The 18,125-nt window shown below is 38.5% G+C and overlaps 1 protein-coding gene across 1 annotated transcript; it reads left to right on the top strand.

Moving 5' to 3' along the window:
- The first annotated feature begins 9,941 nt into the window (after positions 1-9,941).
- LOC141340184 (spermine oxidase-like) lies at positions 9,942-13,729 on the top strand. Its single transcript, XM_073845111.1, has 4 exons — positions 9,942-9,946; positions 10,074-11,276; positions 12,937-13,120; positions 13,610-13,729. Exons 1-4 carry the CDS (start codon positions 9,942-9,944, stop codon positions 13,727-13,729), a joined length of 1,512 nt encoding a protein of 503 aa, XP_073701212.1.
- The last annotated feature ends 4,396 nt before the right edge of the window (positions 13,730-18,125 follow it).

Raw genomic sequence — 18,125 nt, 5'->3', positions numbered from 1 at the left:
GCTGTGTGCTGCGTGGCATTGGCCCCATAATGTCCACTCCAAGCATTTCGTTGGGACGGGTGGTGGTGACTTGTTGTAGTTTGCCCACAGGTTTCTGATTTTCTCCCTTAAGAGTCTGGCATTTGACACATTTTTTAACGTGGTGTTTTATGTCATTCCACATTCCAGGCCAGAATGCAACATCATGGATACGCTTGTAGGTCTTATAAATACCTACATGACCGCTCCAGGGATTAGAGTGGTAGTGGTGTAGAACGGATGACACAAGGCTGGTAGGAATGTAGACTCTGTAATGAACTTGATTGTTCGGCAGGTGAGTTTTGTGATAGAGTTTATCTTCCACTATCTCATACTGATCTTTTAGAGAGGAATCATTTTCGGCAAGGGCTTGAAGTGTGTTGGTGATGACAGGGTCTTTGTGCTGTTCTTCCCAGATTGTGGCTGGAGACATCGGAAACTCAGCATTCTCCTGTTGGTGTTGGTTGGTGTACAGGTTACAACTGGCGTGAATCCGAGACAGAGCATCAGGTGCCATATTTAGTTTTCCTTTGCGATATTCAATGATGAAATCAAATCTCTGTAGTCGCAAGGCCCACCGGATGAGGCGACTTGTGGTTTTTGTGGAAGACATTACCCATTGTAACGCTGAGTGATCTGTGATGACAGTGAACAGTTTGTGCTCTAAGTAGTGCTGCCATTTTTCCAGGGCCCAAATTACAGCCAAACACTCTTTTTCGGTGGCTGTGTAATTGGTCTCTGCTTTGTTCAGGGTTCTGCTGGCATAAGCAATAACTTGTTCCAATCCCTGTTCCTTGCGCTGGGTCAGCACAGCACCCAGACCAGTGTTACTGGCATCCGTATAGACGGTAAAAGGCAGTTGAAGGTCAGGATGGCCAAGAATGGGTGGAGAGGTAAGACAGCATTTTAAATGTTCAAAGGCTTGTTGACATTGTTGTGACCAGAGGAATGAACATCCTTTTTTTTTCAGTGCATTGATGGGTTCAGCGATCCTGGAGAAGTTTGGTACAAACCGGTGGTACCACCCGGCTAACCCCAGGAAGCGCTGGACCTCCTTGATGTTGGTGGGAACAGGGTATTCATGTATAGCCTCCACTTTGCTTGGATCTGCAGCTATGCCTTGGACGCTGACAACATGTCCAAGAAAAGTTATTTTCTGAAGACAGAACTTGCTTTTTTTTTAAATTAATGGTGAGGCCAGCCATTTGCAGCTTGTAAAGAACAGCCTGGAGGTCGGAGAAGTGCTGGGCTACAGATGGTGAGTAAATAATGATGTCGTCAATGTAGACAAAGCAGATGTTTCCACGCAATTCTCCTAGAACGTTCTCCATTAGTCTTTGGAATGTTGCTGGGGCATTTTTTAACCCAAATGGCATAACATTAAACTGAAACAGTCCTGATGAAGTTGTGAAAGCAGTCTTTGGTTTACTTTCTTGATCCATGTTCACTTGCCAGTAGCCACTGTTTAGGTCAATGGTGGAAAAGATGGCCGCTCCAGATAGTGACTCCAAGATCTCAGTGATGTTGGGTAATGGGTAAGCATCGTTCTCTGTAATGGCATTAACTTTTCTGTAGTCCACACAAAACCTAAGGCTTCCGTCTTTTTTAGGGACCAAGACAACAGGTGAGGCCCATCCAGAGTGTGATGGTTCTACGATTCCGGCAGTCAACATCTCTTCCAGTTGCTCTGTAATGACGGCTTGTTTGGCAGGTGTTGTGCGGTACGGTCTTTGTTTTATAGGTACTTGGTGGGTAGTATATATGTGATGCTTTGTAACTTCAGTACGTCCTGGACGAAGGGTACAAACTTGAGGGTTTGACTCGAGGATCTGCCGTAGCTGTTGCTTGCCTTCCGGAGGTAAGTGGGCATCCTGTACAGCAGTGTCAATTAGTGTCCTTTCATCCAGGTAGGCTGGTTGAAACATGTTAAGTTGAGGAGGAGGAACAGAAGATAGTAAGGAGAGGCTGTTGGGATTTTTATTTCCCATCTTTCCCCTTGGATGTTGGGAACTGATAACTGGTACACTGGCATTTGTTGGCTGGAAAGGATAATACTCTTTAGGATTGGACTGAAAAGAATACTTCTGATCTGCCACATTGATCTGCAGCCCGCTGGAGAAGATGAAGTCCAGTCCTAATACGACTGCATAGGCCAGGGCTTTGGCTGATAGAACAACAGCAGGTATGGTGAATACTTGTTGATGTAGGGTGATTGGCATGTTTATCCAACCTAAAGGAATTTCTGCTTCCCCATTTGCTAGGTAGAGCGGACCCTGGGTCCATGGATGGAGTTTTTGTGAAGTGAGCTCCTTCCAGAGATTCTCATGTAGAAGGGTGTAGCTAGCCCCAGTATCAACAATGGCTTTTCCCTTCCAGGTACCAATGCAAAGTGGTATCACTAATTGTTGTGGAACAATTGCAGTAGGTGGTGGTTTCTTATCAGTTGTTGGTGACTTGTGGGGAAAGGTGGCAGACACAGAGCGATTGCCAGGTGGACCAGTAGTACCTTTAGTAGATGGAAATGTTGTCCGCTTGCTATTGGAGGAAGGGTGTTGACTGGTGGACTGAGGTGACTGGGACTGAGAAGAGACAAAGTGAGGACAGCTGCCAGGTGAGTGATGGCCTTTACATCGCCAGCATTGCACTAAGGGCTTCTCTGGCGGGCGGTTGGGAATAGGTCTTTGAGGCATGGATAGGGGTTGCTTAGAACTCACACGTTTTTCATATTGCAGTTGTTGTTCGTAGTCTTTTTCCAGCTGTTGGCCCAATTTCACAAGTTCATCGACTGTGTTCACCCGACTGCGAATCTGGCTTGCAAGGTAGGGATTCATATTTTTCAACATCATTTTCACCAACTCACTGTCCGTCAAGGTGGGCTTCCACCTTTTGCAGAGAGCTCTGTATGTAAATGCAAAGTCTCTAATGCTCTCTCTTTCTCCCTGTGTTCTTGTCCTTACCCTTTCAGCTAGCTCGTCTTCATAATCCTCTGAGAGGAAAGCAGAGAGAAAAGCAGCTTCAAACTCTTGCCACGTGGTTATTGAAGATCGTGCAACTTCCCACCAGTCCCGGGCAGTACCGTAAAGGACAGTGCGAAAAGTGGCCAGGATGTCAGCATTAGTAAGAGGATGTAACGCCAAGAAATCCTGACATCGAGTTAGATAGAGCAAGGGGTCCACATCATCTGACTGTCTCCCAAAAGTAGGAAATGTAATCTTAAGATGATCACTCTTTACAACAGGAGCATGAAGCAAAGGAGCAGTCACTGGTGATACAGATGAAACTGGAGCATTGAGAGGTAAAGGTGAGTAATCTCTTGTCTGAAGGTCAGTCATTTGTTTCTCTTGCTTTTCGAATCTTTTCTCAAGTTCAGTTTGTAAGCTTTTTACAGTTTCACCCAGTGTGTTGGTGGTTTGGGTGCACTGGGTGAGCTCTGTTGACAACTGGTCATAATTTCGTTGATGGGTTACCAGGTAGGTTTTGATGTCTTGCTGAAGCTCCACTTGAAGTTGGTCAATCATGAACCGCACTTCAGACACATATGTAGTCTTAGCTTTGTGAAGTTCATCAGGAATCATGACTTTAAGTGACTTAGTGAGTTGATCAGTCTCTTCCTTCACATGCTTCTTACTTTCAGAAATGTGGGTGAGCACTTCTTGTTGGTTTTGCTTGAGTTTATCAGCAAGGTTAGAAATCAGGCTGTCGTGATGTGCAGTCATGGTTTTAAGTTCTTTGGCAAGTTCACCAATGGTTTTCTCATGGGTTTGCATATGCTGTGTCAACGTGTCCCAGTTTCCTTTAACTTGAGTGAGTTGATGCATTCCTTTTCCAGGAGTTGACAGGATGCCAGGCAAGTCCTGCTGTACCACTGAAGATAAAGATGAAGGCCCAGGTGATGTACATATCCGCATGGAGTCGCCATTCGGTTCCTGTTCCCAGGTGAAGGGTTGAACAGGAGTGCTGCCAGCTAGTGGTGAAGTAGCAAACCGCACATGGGTTCCTGGGAAGTCAGTGGTGCTGGCTGGAGTAGGAGTGAAGTGGAAAGGAGCACGAAGAGGTCCAGTTGAAGAAAGTAGAGGACGGGGTGCTGGAGGCCAGACTGGGGTAGCAACATCTGGTGCGGGTGGTTCCATCTCCACGAAAGTGGATGGAGAGAGAGGAGTGGCAGCCATGTTTGATTGTCAGTGTATGTGTAGTCAGTCAGTGTAAAAATGTAGTGAAATGCAAGTTGGGGGGGAAAAAAAAAACAATGTATAAATGTTTGAAAAAAATAAATTGCAGCAGAATACTCTTAACAGTTCAGTGTGAAATGTCTGTCCAATTGTCCGATTCACCAATTCACACTACAATTCACTTAACTTCACAAATCAATAATTAGATTTCAATAACACAAATGGTTGTTTCCACAACTTTCACATAATTGGGTCAGTTTGGCAGCAAGACAACTAAGGGGTAACACAATTCTATATTTAACAACGTGCAAGTTCACAAACAAAAAGTATCTTCCCACAAAACCTTTCAGTAAAGAAGAAAAACAGTTTCAGTTCAGTATGTATATGTATATATATATATATATATACACACACACACCACACTTTCACAAACAAAAATAATATAGGCAGTTTCAAGTGACAACCAACCTTTAAGTAACCTTTAAGTAATCCTTTAGGGAAACTCAAATTCAAAGTTCAAATGACCAGTTTAAGTGGTCACGGTTTACGTGCTTAAATATTTTAAGTTTCAAATTGTCAAGGTTTATTTAAGTTTCAAGTCATCAAGGTTTAAGTGTTTAAGTTTCAGGTCATCAAGGTTTAAGTGTTTAAGTTTCAGGTCCCTGTTTGGGCGCCACTTATGTAACGGTGGCTGCCCCCAAATCAAATTTGACTAAATAAATTTAATTTTTAATTGTTCGGGCGCCAGACAAGTAAAACTTGTCAAGTAAAAAAAATTACATATAATGAAGTTCAATTTCCCCGAAGATAACTCAAACCACGGTTACACAAAAAAAATGAAAATAAATTCCTTCAAATACCCACATTAATATAGAACAGTGCTTAAATGACACATTCAGAGATTGAAGGGTTTGGTCAAAAAAAATATATATATATTTTAGGAAATCATTTTTCAAACACACACAAAAAAGAATTTTACAAAGTTAAATTTTCACAGAGTTTATTTCTTTTTTCCTTTTCTTCACATGAAAAATAAAAAAACTAAAGTAAACAGACAGCAAGTAGATTGCCGTTCAATTTCAGTTCAAGATTTCACACACAATCAACAACAAAACCATGAGAGTCCTTGATTCACTGTAATGTCTTAAAGTTCGTTCTTTTCTTTTTTTTTCAAACTCAGTTTTTAGTGTTCAGTTTTCAACAAAAAGAAACATGTAAAAAACAACCACAAAGAAAAATAAATAATCCAAACGAGTGTTTGTGTATGGGTGTGTGCAGGGGCGGATTAAGGTTGTCAGGGGCCCCTAGGCTGATCTATGTGTGAGCTAAATGAAGTTGACGATGTGGTCTCGCCATGAACGCCAGAGAGAAACGCACATTTCATATGATTACATATTCAGAGAGAAGGCTAGCCTATTTATTTTAGTTTTGAATATTTTCGTTTAAAAGTAGACATTTCAAACTTTCTATAATAGATAGCCTATATTTCTCAAATCTGTGAGGCACAAGCTGAGTTTCGGCGCCCTCCAGTTCACATGCAATGCAACTGATCGTGTCGGCGCCTTATTACATTGTCTGCTATATATTTGCTTGTTATTTATTAAACACAGGCAATTGGTTGATAAAACATCAAAATTAAGATACAATTCATACAAAACGAAAATCTTTTAAAAAAGAGACTACAAAACAAAACTTAATGAAGTGGTCAAAATGTTTTACCCATGTCTCCAGACATATTGCACATCTCATGATGTATCATATCTTTCTCATGCTGCATGCTCACTGCATGCTCACTTTCATAATCAACATTGATTAAATTAAAAAAACATAATGATGTCACATATTTTCCAACCCAGCCCTATTTTGTCAAAAGAAATGTTCTTGATTACAAGAAAAATACAGATTTTTTCTTGTTGTGGTTTATTTTGTCTTTCCTTTATACAGATTTAAATAGTTTCGTTTTCGAAGTAGGCTACTCTAAATTATGTCAGTGATTCTCCGATGTTAAATATGATCAAGAATTATTTTATTTCGATCTACAGTGTAATAAAAGTTGAGAAAAAGATTAGCCTATAGCCCTAAATATATATATATATATATATACACTACAAGCGAACTCCTTTTTTCTTAACTTTTAACTTTTTCTAAAAAATTATAAAGAATATTAAATCAACTTAATAGGCTAGGTTAACGAATTTTCTTATACAAACATAACGAATGCACTTCAAAACGAAGTTTTCAAATAATATTATTTTACATATATTAATAGTTGTTTTAAACGAATTTATAGTGCTTTACATTTATTAAGTAATGTTTAATTTCGTTCGTTTAGCTCTCTGGAAATGTAAAGAAAAATACCCTTTGAATTCGTTTTCAATCCCTGGTTTTAAACAAGCATATATTTGAGATAATTTATATATTATTGCTTGAATAAACGTTTAAAAATAGTGCTAGAAATTGTATAATTAAGGAAATTAAACAGACCTAGGCATTTGAAAAGACATGTGTCTAATAATTCCAAAAAGAAAGAGAAGCATTGGACATAATCAAAATATTTATTAGGAAAACCATTTTCTTAAGAATTAAGGTGCTGCATGTGTTTATCCAGTCTAATCGTCTCTAACCCGTCTTTCCCAACAAAAATCCCACCCCCTCTCAGAAAATACATAAAACTAACATTACTGAGCTATATACATTTAAAAGTAGCCTATAAAATGGTACAATGGCATTGCTCAGTTAAGCGTGTTGGGAATCGGGCATTTTGTTCCGCCTCAGCTTTATTCAACAGTTAATAACGCTTAACATTCAAAAGTTAAATAGGTCTGTGTATTTCAAAGAAAATTGTGTCTAGTACAATATGAATTACAAAGGGTTAATTGGCATCTTTATTTCAAACGACCCGACCGACCGCGACCCGAATAACATTAGAAATATTTTTGGATGACTCGTAACCGCGGGTAACCGCAGCCTCCCGCTCATTTTGGATCAACCCGCGCATCACTGGTGGGGAAGGGAGACTGGAGAGAGGGCCGCACAGGAGATCACCTTTTCTCCGTTAATTTGGTCTAGGCCTATATTACCTTTATATTGCTTTTGTATATCAACATGCTTTAGACATATTTTATTTGTTATTTATACTAGTAGCCTGTCGTGATGATTTTTCACGACCCAGATTTTTTGGTGCCCCCCGCAGCCCAGGAATGATGCTTATGATACCTAATGGAGATTCCAAAGCACTCTTCTTTGGTCAGAACCACGGAGAGCGATCGCGAAGTCCGTCCTATGCACCGAAACTTTTTTACAATGCAACAAAATATTTAAAGAGCAAGCTATTAAAATGTATATTATGTATAGTCACAGATAATTTAACAGTATATTAGTCAGTAATTTTTATTAGGTTAAACAGTGATTAGATAACGTTTTTAATTTAACGTTCACAATTGGTCTGGCCCATCCAAACTGGTGTCCCTGCCTGCGCCGTGCCGTGCCTGGTTCGCACTTAAGTATAAAAAAAAAAAAAAATTGTCTGGCCAATCCGAGGCCCCCTGAACACGTGAGGCCCCTAGGCTGCAGCCTATGTAAGCCTGTGCGTTAATCCGCGCCAGGGTGTGTGCGTGTGCAATGAGCGTGTATGTGTGTGTGTGGTGGGGGCTGCGTGAAGCAGTCTGTGTAGCGGCCGCAAATCCCGGGCCGGAGAAAGAGTTTGGAGACTTAACGTGAGGTTAAAAGATGATGGACATCATCACTAGTACCTGAGGCAGGCGAGCAAACCAGGCTGGATTATGTTGCACCAGGCAGGCGAACGAACCATGCAGACGCAGTAGAGCAATTTCTCCGTCACTTTGGCGATCGCACCCAGTCAGCGCATGCACAGAGATTCCAGCAAAGAATAGTAGCCTACGACCTTCAGCTTCAGGTAGCGTGTGTCCCACTCCAATAACAACCTACACGTGTTTTGTTTTTACTCGCTCCCTCACTTCCGTTTCTAGCGCTCTTTTATATTCAATTTCCTCATTGGTTTGTTTCCGCCCATTAGAAAAAATGAAAAGCTGAAATGGACCTCTTCCATTTCGCTACAACTTTAATATTGTTATTTTTTGCACCCTCAGATTCCAGATTTTCAAATAGTTGTATCTCAGCCAAATATTGTCCTAACAAATCATACATCAATGGAAACGGGGTTTTTTTAACCTGTGATGATGTTTCAGGATTCTTTGATGAATCAAAAGTTAAAAAGAACAGCATTTATTTAAAATATAATTTTTTTAAAGGTATACACTACAGTTCAAAGGTTTGTGGTCAGTAAATGTTTATTCTTTTTTTTCCAGAAATTAATACATTTATTCAATTTATATTGTTAGAAAAAAGTTATATTTTGATTAATTGGTGTTTCTTTTTAACTTTTTATTAAATAAAAAAGTTAATTTTATTGAATAAAACTGTTTCCAACATTGATAACAATTTAGCAAATCAAAACGATTTCTGAAGGATCATGTGACACAGAAGACTGGAGGAATGATGCTGAAAATTCAGCTTAGAAAAAAATTCTATTTTAAAGTACATTAAAATAGAAAACCAATATTCTTAATTTGCAATAATTTTTCACAGTATCACTGTTTTTTCTGTATTTTTGATCATATAAATACAGCCTTGACGAGCATAGGCTACATAACTTCTTTAAAAAAGCCACATTTTTGATAGTTTTTCAAGATTATGTTTCATGAGGATATTTTGTAAACTTTCTACCATAAATATATCAAAACTTAATTTTTGAATAGTAATATACATTGCTAAGAACTTAATTTGAACAAATTTAAAGATGATTTATCCGTGAGAAACAGTGCAAACAAGTGCAAATACCAACCTTGAGGTGGTTGTAATGGCTGCAGCAAACTTTAGATGGCGTTTTTGAGGTAAGTACAGGCGATGTGTATTTTAGTCTTTTGTGGCGTCGTGTGTAAGGTGTATTATTTTCATTTAATTTAACGCTTGCGTTGTTTTTTCTGGTTAGAGATGTTACAGTTATTTAAAGTGTTTCTAAGTATGTAGTAGCCTAATTTAATAAGAGTGAAATCACCTGACCTTACCTCAGGACACGCAGGTGACAAGGATAGATTATTAGCGCCATCTCCACGCAGTTCACTAAAACATTTACATCGCTAAAAATCGTTTCTTATGCTTGTTAAAAAGTATAATGTCTTTTATGAAGGACTTGCGTTTGGAATTTTACATAAAAAGCATTTAAATCCCTGTGGCAGATTGCATATGTGACAAATCACAAACACATACTCAATAGTTGTTTTTCCATTCACAAACGCTTTTGCACTACAGAAATACTACAGTGAATGTACATATTACATAAAAATAAGAAAAGTATGAGTATTATTTTATAAGAGTAAATTTATTTGTTTAATTTATTAAAGTTATAGTTTGTTTGTTTTAAAAAATGTTTATATATTTCTTTTTATTTTTTCACTTATTTTGAAGTTCAGCTTTGCTAAAAACATTAACGTCGCTGTCTTCATATTGTCACAACTACCGTGTGAAAACAACAATGTTCGTTCATGTAGTTTTGGTAGCATAACATTTTTTTCATCATGCAGTCTTTAAAGTGCCAACGAGAGAACGTCTTGCTGCATAGGCTACTATAGAATGCAAATCTTCTTCTGCTATTGGATGTCCTATAACCCAGATTATGTAAATAATGAAATGTGTGGGCTACAAATGTTTTACAGGTTTTACCGGTTTCTAAGCATGGGGTAGGCTACATAAAAGAGCCTCTTAGTGCATAGTGCACTACTTTCTTATCACCTGTGCAAGCACCTGCGCTGTTCTGTGCGAGAGTTGGTATTTGTTTCTAAAGCTACATTTATACATTATTTCCAGCTTTTCTCTTTCTAAACAGCTCAACAAAGCAGCAAAAATGAGTGCATGTTCTGGACGAGAAGGTGCTAAAGTTGTGATTATAGGTTCAGGTTTTGCAGGGTTGGCTGCTGCATCTACATTGGTGAAGGGAGGATTTAAAAATGTCCTGGTTCTTGAGGCAAAGGACAGAATTGGTGGTCGAGCGAACACCACTAAACCCTTCACCGAGAATGTAATTGAAGTTGGAGCAAACTGGATCCACGGACAAATAGGAAACCCCCTGTTCAAGATAGCGAAAGAGAAGAACCTGCTATCTGAGGGACTGCCCAGTTCTGAATCCTCTGAAGATTACTTTTTCAAAGAAGATGGAAAGCCGGTCCCCAATACGATCGTAGATCAGGTGAATACGCTCTTTAGCAACCTCACCGACAAAGCTTCTCATGATGCACTTGCCCCAGAGCACCAAGATCTAACTATGGGTGCTTATCTAGATGATGCCTTTGGAACATCTCCTCTAGCGGCGACAGAAGATGGTCGGCAAGTTTTTGAATGGTGCAAGAGGAACGAATGCACAGATGAAGCTTGCTCTAGCCTGTACGAGGTGTCTGCTTCTCAGATGAGCAATTACACTACTTTAGAGGGGGATTTTTTTAACACTTTGGGACCGGGTGGCTATCGAGCAATCTTAGATGTTCTCCTGAAAGATGTGCCATCAGGAGCTATCAAGTATAGTTCACCTGTCAAGAGCATCCGATGGGACTTGGCCAAAGAAGGCAATTGTCAAGACCAAAGGTATCCTGTCCAGGTCATTTGTGAAAATGGACAGAGCTTTGAAGCAGACCATGTGATTGTCACTGTATCTCTGGGGGTTCTCAAAGAAAAAGCCACAACCTTGTTCACACCAGGCTTACCGGTAAATAAACTGAACGCAATTAAGAATCTCGGCTTTGGGGTAGTAGATAAAATTTTCCTGTATTTTGAGAAGAGTTTCTGGCCAACCGACTGTGCCGGGGTTCAGATGTTGTGGAAAGAGGGGCCTGAAAATAAAGATGTTTATGAGGCTCTCTCTGAAGGAGATGCCTGGAAGACGACGTGGTTTAAGAAGATCACCGGTTTTGATACGGTGGCCCGTCATCCCACGGCTCTGTGTGGCTGGATCACAGGTAGAGAAGCACTGCATATGGAGAAACTTCAGGACAGTGAAATCCGAGATACCTGTTTGAGGTATGGTATCATAAATTATATGATATATAATAATTTTACCATGGTCAAATATTGCTGTTTAATAGACTAATCCACTAAAAACCATATAAACCATATAATCTATACACTACCATTCAAAAGTTTTAATGTTTTTAAAGAATTATTTTCTGCTCACCAAGCCTGCATTTATTTTTATTCAAAGTACAGCAAAACAGTAAAAAATGTAAAATATTAGAAATATTTTTACTATTTAAAATGGCTGTTTTGTATTTGAATATATTCTAAAGTGTAATTTATTCCTGTGATCTACGCTACATTTTCCGCATCATTACTCCAGTCTCAGTGTCACATGATCCTTCAGAAATCACTCTAATATGCTGATTTGCTGCTCAAGAAACATTTATTATTATTATAAATATTTAAAACAGTTGAGTAAATGTTTTCAGGACTCTTTGATTAATGGAAAGATTCACCAATCAGCATTTATCTGAAATAAAAAAAAGCTTTTGTAACATTATACACTATACCATTCAAAAGCTTGGAGTCAATATGTTTTTTTGTTTTTTTTTGTTTTGAGGAGGGGGGTGCTAGAAATTAGTACTTTTATTTAGCAAGGATGCTTCAAATTGATGATAAATACATTTATAATATACAAAATATTTCTATTTCAGATAAATCCTGTTCTTCAGAACTTTCTATTCATCAAAGAAACCTGAAAAAAATCAACAATGCTCAAAAAACAGCAACAAATCAGAATATTAAAATGATTTCTGAAAGATCATGTGACTGGAGTAATGATGCTAAAAATTAAGCTTTGAAGTCTCAGGTATAAATTATATTTTAAAATATATTAAAATAGAAAAGTTATTTTAAATAGTAAAAATATTTTAAAATGTTACTGTTTTTGCTGTACTCCACTAAATAAGTGCAGGCTTTATTAAATAAATGTTATGAAATATTTAACCAAGGTGTCAGTAAACTATTATAGAAAGGTGTTTACATTATTTTACCCTGTATATATCTAATAATGTGAACACCCATCATCCCACCCATTATTTAGGGGTTAATATAGATTGAGTAGGCTATAGTGTAAAAACGTACATTGCAATTATCTGGTATTATTTCATTGTCTATATCCTATAGTATATGCATTATAATGTAAGGTGTGTTCAGCAATAAATAATAAGTGCTGAGTGAAATGGGTGATATGTCAGACTTCCAAAAAATGGCAAATCATAGGAGCCTGTTAAGCAGGAGCATCTGCAACTTTAGCCCAGTTTGCCCAATTGTTTGGTGTTAAGAGCAACAGTCTTTACATTTATGACCGCATATAAAAATAATGACATGATTTCATTAGCAAAGAACAATAGTGGGTGAAAACCAAACATGCATTAATAGGGAGTGTCAGTCTCTAGAAAGGATTGAGTCCAAATAACAACTAATGCTAAGTGATAATAAATTTTCACCTCAAAGAACCTATTACCATTAAATCCAACATCTCTGCAGCATTTGGGCAATGATCTGATTGTTCTGACATTCTACTGTAGACTATTCAAATGTTGTATGAATCTATTTTAAGAAGGTTGAAAGCTATATAATTTCATTTAAAATATATGGTTATCGGTACATAATAAGAGTAATAATCTCAAAATGCTGACAAACTCTGTTCTTGCCATTGAAGGTTGCTCAGGTCTTTCACAGGCTGGTCAGTGCCGGCGGTCTCAAAGATGCTGATCTCCAGATGGGGTTCTGATTCTCACATCCGTGGCTCCTACACGTTTGTTCCTGATGGTGTTGATGGAGTGGCGGCACACAAGGCATTAGCGTCACCTCTTCCACCTAAAGATGCATCCATTGGAAAGAGGGTAACCTGTTAATAACTTATACAAGTGTTTAATTGTTTATTATTATTTAAATACATTGCCATTCAAAAGTTTGAAATCAGTGAGATTTTTAACGTCTTTTCTGCTCATGAAGGCTGCATTTGTTTGATTAAAAATACAGATATTTTAAATAATCAAATAAATGCAGCCTTGATGAGCATAAGAGACTTCTTTAAAAAACATTCAAAATCTTACGATCCCAAACTTTTGAACAGCAATGTATGTATTCTATTTAGCTTTATTTTTATTATTTAAGTTTTAGTAATTGTACCGCCAAGGCGACATTTTTAATTTTCATTCACTTTTTTTTAATTTCAGCTTTATTTCAATTAATGAAATATATTTTTATTATCTTAGTTTTAACAATAACTGATATTTTGATGTAAATTGCAATAGTGAAAAAGACTGCATTTTACAAAATCAAGCAGAGATGAAATTTATAACAAAATGATTTTCTCTTTGTTTTTGAAGCAACTCCAGGTGTTGTTTGCTGGTGAAGCTACGCATGTGAACTTTTACACCACGACCCATGGAGCGTATCTCACAGGGATCAGAGAAGCAGAACGTCTCAAAAGCTATTACACCGTTTAGGCACATACAGTCGTGGCCAAAAGTTTTGAGAATTACATAAATATTGGAAATTGGAAAAGTTGCTGCTTAAGTTTTTATAATAGCAATTTGCATATACTCCAGAATGTTATGAAGAGTGATCAGATGAATTGCATAGTCCTTCTTTGCCATGAAAATTAACTTAATCCCGAAAAAAACTTTCCACTGCATTGTTAAGAAGGCTTCAGGGCGTCCGAGAAAGTCCAGCAAGCGCCAGGATGGTCTCCTAAAGAGGATTCAGCTGCGGGATCGGAGTGCCACCAGTGCAGAGCTTGCTCAGGAATGGCAGCAGGCAGGTGTGAGCGCATCTGCACGCACAGTGAGGCCAAGACTTTTGGAAGATGGCCTGGTGTCAAGAAGGGCAGCAAAGAAGCCACTTCTCTCCAAAAAAAACATCAGGGACAGATTGATCTTCTGCAAAAAGTATGGCGAATGGACTGCTGAGGACTGGGGCAAAGTCATATTCTCCGATGAAGCCTCTTTCCGATTGTTTGGGGCATCTGGAAAAAGGCTTGTCCGGAGAAGAAAAGGTGAGCGCTACCATCAGTCCTGTGTCATGCCAACAGTAAAGCATCCTGAGACCATTCATGTGTGGGGTTGCTTCTCATCCAAGGGAGTGGGCTCACTCACAAATTTGCCCAAAAACACAGACATGAATAAAGAATGGTACCAAAACACCCTCCAACAGCAACTTCTTCCAACAATCCAACAACAGTTTGGTGAAGAACAATGCATTTTCCAGCACGATGGAGCACCGTGCCATAAGGCAAAAGTGATAACTAAGTGGCTCAGGGACCAAAACGTTGAAATTTTGGGTCCATGGCCTGGAAACTCCCCAAATCTTAAAACTTGTGGTCAATCCTCAAGAGGCGGGTGGACAAACAAAAACCCACTGATTCTGACAAACTCCAAGAAGTGATTATGAAAGAATGGGTTGCTATCAGTCAGGATTTGGCCCAGAAGTTGATTGAGAGCATGCCCAGTCGAATTGCAGAGGTCCTGAAAAAGAAGGGCCAACACAGCAAATACTGACTCTTTGCATAAATGTCATGTAATTGTCGATAAAAGCCTTTGAAACGTATGAAGTGCTTGTAATTACATTTCAGTACATCACAGAAACAACTGAAACAAAGATCTAAAAGCAGTTTAGCAGCAAACTTTGTGAAAACTAATATTTGTGTCATTCTCAAAACTTTTGGCCACGACTGTACAGTCCCAAAGAGAGGAAAATATTTTGGTTTCGATATATAGATAACATTTTTCAAATTGATAACAATTTCTAGACTTCCTCTCACACCAAACTCAAACATAGGTAGTTTACAGCTGCCTTGAGTTTTTACATCCAGCTGGTCACACCATGCATATCTCTGTCTTGTTAATTTCTTAAACATCTCCATGTAGTACGTGTAGTACAGATGGAGAAATATTCTTTCCTAATTACCAAGCTATGTCATATAATATTTTATAAAAATCGAAGATGGTTGCATTTACTGAAGCAGATTAATTAAATGGCTAATGTGTGTGGTTCTTAATCTGCAGTATGCATACAGTGCTCTCAGGGATTATTTAGCATGCTTTATGACAATTTAATACTGATCAATGTAAAATGTAAAGGACTTTTGATTTTGTTTCGCAATTGTTTGCTATGACATGGTGCCTTGATTTAAAACCCTCTGGTTGTATTCGGATCCCTGTCACACTTGTGGTGTTCATGGTCAAAAATGACCAGACTCCGAACAATTGCTTATAAATCACTCATTATGCTAGATTTTCAACAAATATTGGATTCAATCTTTTTGTCAACTTGTTTTGCAGCTGTTTAACTGTAAGCCTGATTTATCTGAAAGTGTCTCTCACACTAGTGTGCTTTAATGTTTAATCAGGAAGTTTGCTTTTAATTGCTTTTATTTTGTACAAAATTCCATAGTCACACTTGACAAAAACGGTCGGCCATCGAAAGTGAATGGGAAAAAATTAAAGTAAGAGAAAAATTAGTGTTCAGAAGCATGTTTTGCTCCTGTTTTGCTCCTGAAAACTCAAAACATTATGTTAATAGTTTTTGAGAGATGTAAAAACATCTATAGTCTGTTGCAAATGGAGAGCAAACATTTGCCAAATTTATTTGTGAATCATGTGAATAAGTTCACAAAATGACCATTTGCAAGACACATAATGCTAGCGTCAGTCACATGCATGAGTTCAATAAACAATGATGTGGTTCTCTATATGGCAATGCTAATGTGTTTTTTTTTTCTGTCACAATAGTCAGTTTTGTTGTTCCATGATATTGTCTCTGTTTGACAGTGTCGCTTTGCAGGATACAGTATATGTAACTGAAATATAAGAGTTTTGGTTTGTTGTTCCATGAAATGTTATAATGTAAATAATCTTAATGTGTTCTTTCTAACAGAGAACAGCATAAGTGTTACTTTGTGCCCCTTTTCAGAAAATAAAAAGAACTGACACTAGCATTTCTATGTGTCTTGCAAATGGTCATTTTGTGAACTTATTCATATGACTCACAAATGAAATTTGCAAATGTTTGCTCTCCATTTGCAACAGACTATAGATGTTTTCACATCTTTTCCTTTACTCACAAAACCTACTGTCATAATGTTTTGAGTGTTCAGGAGCACAACATGCTCCTGAATACTAATTGTTTCTTACTTTAATTTTTCCCCATTCATTTTCGAAGGCCGCCCATTTTGGCAGTGTGACTTTGTGGAATTTTGTATAAATTAAAAGAAAACTTCCTGATTAAACATTAAAGCACACTAGTGTGAGAAACACTAGTTACACTACATTTTCATAATTTTTTTATCTCAAATTGTGAAAATTATTCATAAAACTGCTTTTTTCACTCAAAAAATTATGCCTACTTTCAGATAAATGAGGCCTACGATTAATCAGATGCAAATAGAAACACAAAACCAGTCCTAAATGAAAGAAAACAAATTGACAAAAAGAAAGGAATTCAATATTTGGTGATAATATAGCAAAATAAGAAATTTACAAGGAAAGTTTTGGAGTCCGGACATTTTTGACCCAGTGTGACTTTTTGCAACTTTGTACAAAATTATTAATGCATTTTTTAATAATTAGTTGTTTAATATTTAATATTATTAGTATATTTAATATTTTTCACTCCAAAAAATGAAGTACCTAATCTCAGATAAATGAGGCCTATGATTAATCAGATGCAATGAAATGAAAATGAAAGAAAACAAGCTGACAAAAAGAATTAATCGAATATTTGGTAATAATATAACATAATGAGAGATTTATAAGCAATAGTTTGGAGTCTGGTCAGTTTGTGACTAAGTAAAATTAAAACAAAAATTACGAAAATTAACTGACTGTGTAAACAAAGTCAGTAAGTTTGAGTCCAAAATGTGGACCCGGACCCAGACACAACCAGAGGGTTAAATGAATTGTTAATCTGGGAATCTCTATATTTGATCATTTAAATGAATAAACTACTGCCAATCAAACATTTGGACATTCTTTCTTTTTCCTTATTATTAATATTTTCCGTTTGTTTTTTTGTTTTTTAGAAAAGTCATCAAAACTATGAAATAACACAGGGGAGAGTGGGGTAAGATGAGCCATGTTTTACTAATGGGGTCCTCAAGATAAGGAAAAATTAGGCAACTTTAATACTGTTATTTTTTTGCACCCTCAGATTCCAGATTTTCAAATAGTTGTATCTCAGTCAAATAACAAATCATACATCAACAGTGTGGCGGGAGGGGCGCACGACAGACACAGTGGGTGTGGCGTCAGGCCTCGGAGAGGCTTTTATTAAACAGAAAGTAAGGGAAAGTGAGTCCATAAAGTAAAACAGTGTCCAAAATAAAAGGGGAATCTGGTGTCCTCGGGTGCTGGGGCAGCGTGACGGAACGGTAGTGTTCAGAGGGGAAGGGTCCAGGAGAGGGGCGGAGTCCGGCGGCCGCGGGCGCTTTCCATACTAGCGCCGGGGTGCTAGGGCGGCGGCATCTCCGGCAGGCTCATCCCTCTCGAGCTGTCCGGCGCTGGGGCGGCGGCTTCTGGCGGCCTCAACCGGACCGCGGGTCCGGCGGCTCTCCAAACTCTTGTGGCGCGGGATTCCCTCTTCACCCCCTCCTGGACCCGCGAGGACACCAGCGTGCATGCACGGGGGAAAGAGACCGGTCTCCCGAGGAGAGGCGCGCTCGGGATTTAAACAGCGGCGGTGATGAGGCTTCATTTACATCAGGTGTCCCCATCACACGCCGCCAGCCCGAGCCGATTACACGCCCCTCCTCTCCCCTACACACCCACTCCCGTCGGGAGCCTGGAGAAGGGCGGCGAATACGGGACGGGGTGGTGATGAAAATTAGGGGGGCGGGCAGACGCCTCG

The sequence above is a fragment of the Garra rufa genome, chromosome 8 (assembly GCF_049309525.1).
Source record: "Garra rufa chromosome 8, GarRuf1.0, whole genome shotgun sequence".
Classification (NCBI taxonomy): domain Eukaryota; kingdom Metazoa; phylum Chordata; class Actinopteri; order Cypriniformes; family Cyprinidae; genus Garra; species Garra rufa.
Note: the sequence above shows the minus strand (reverse complement) of the source record. Positions and strands in the feature narration are given on the sequence as shown.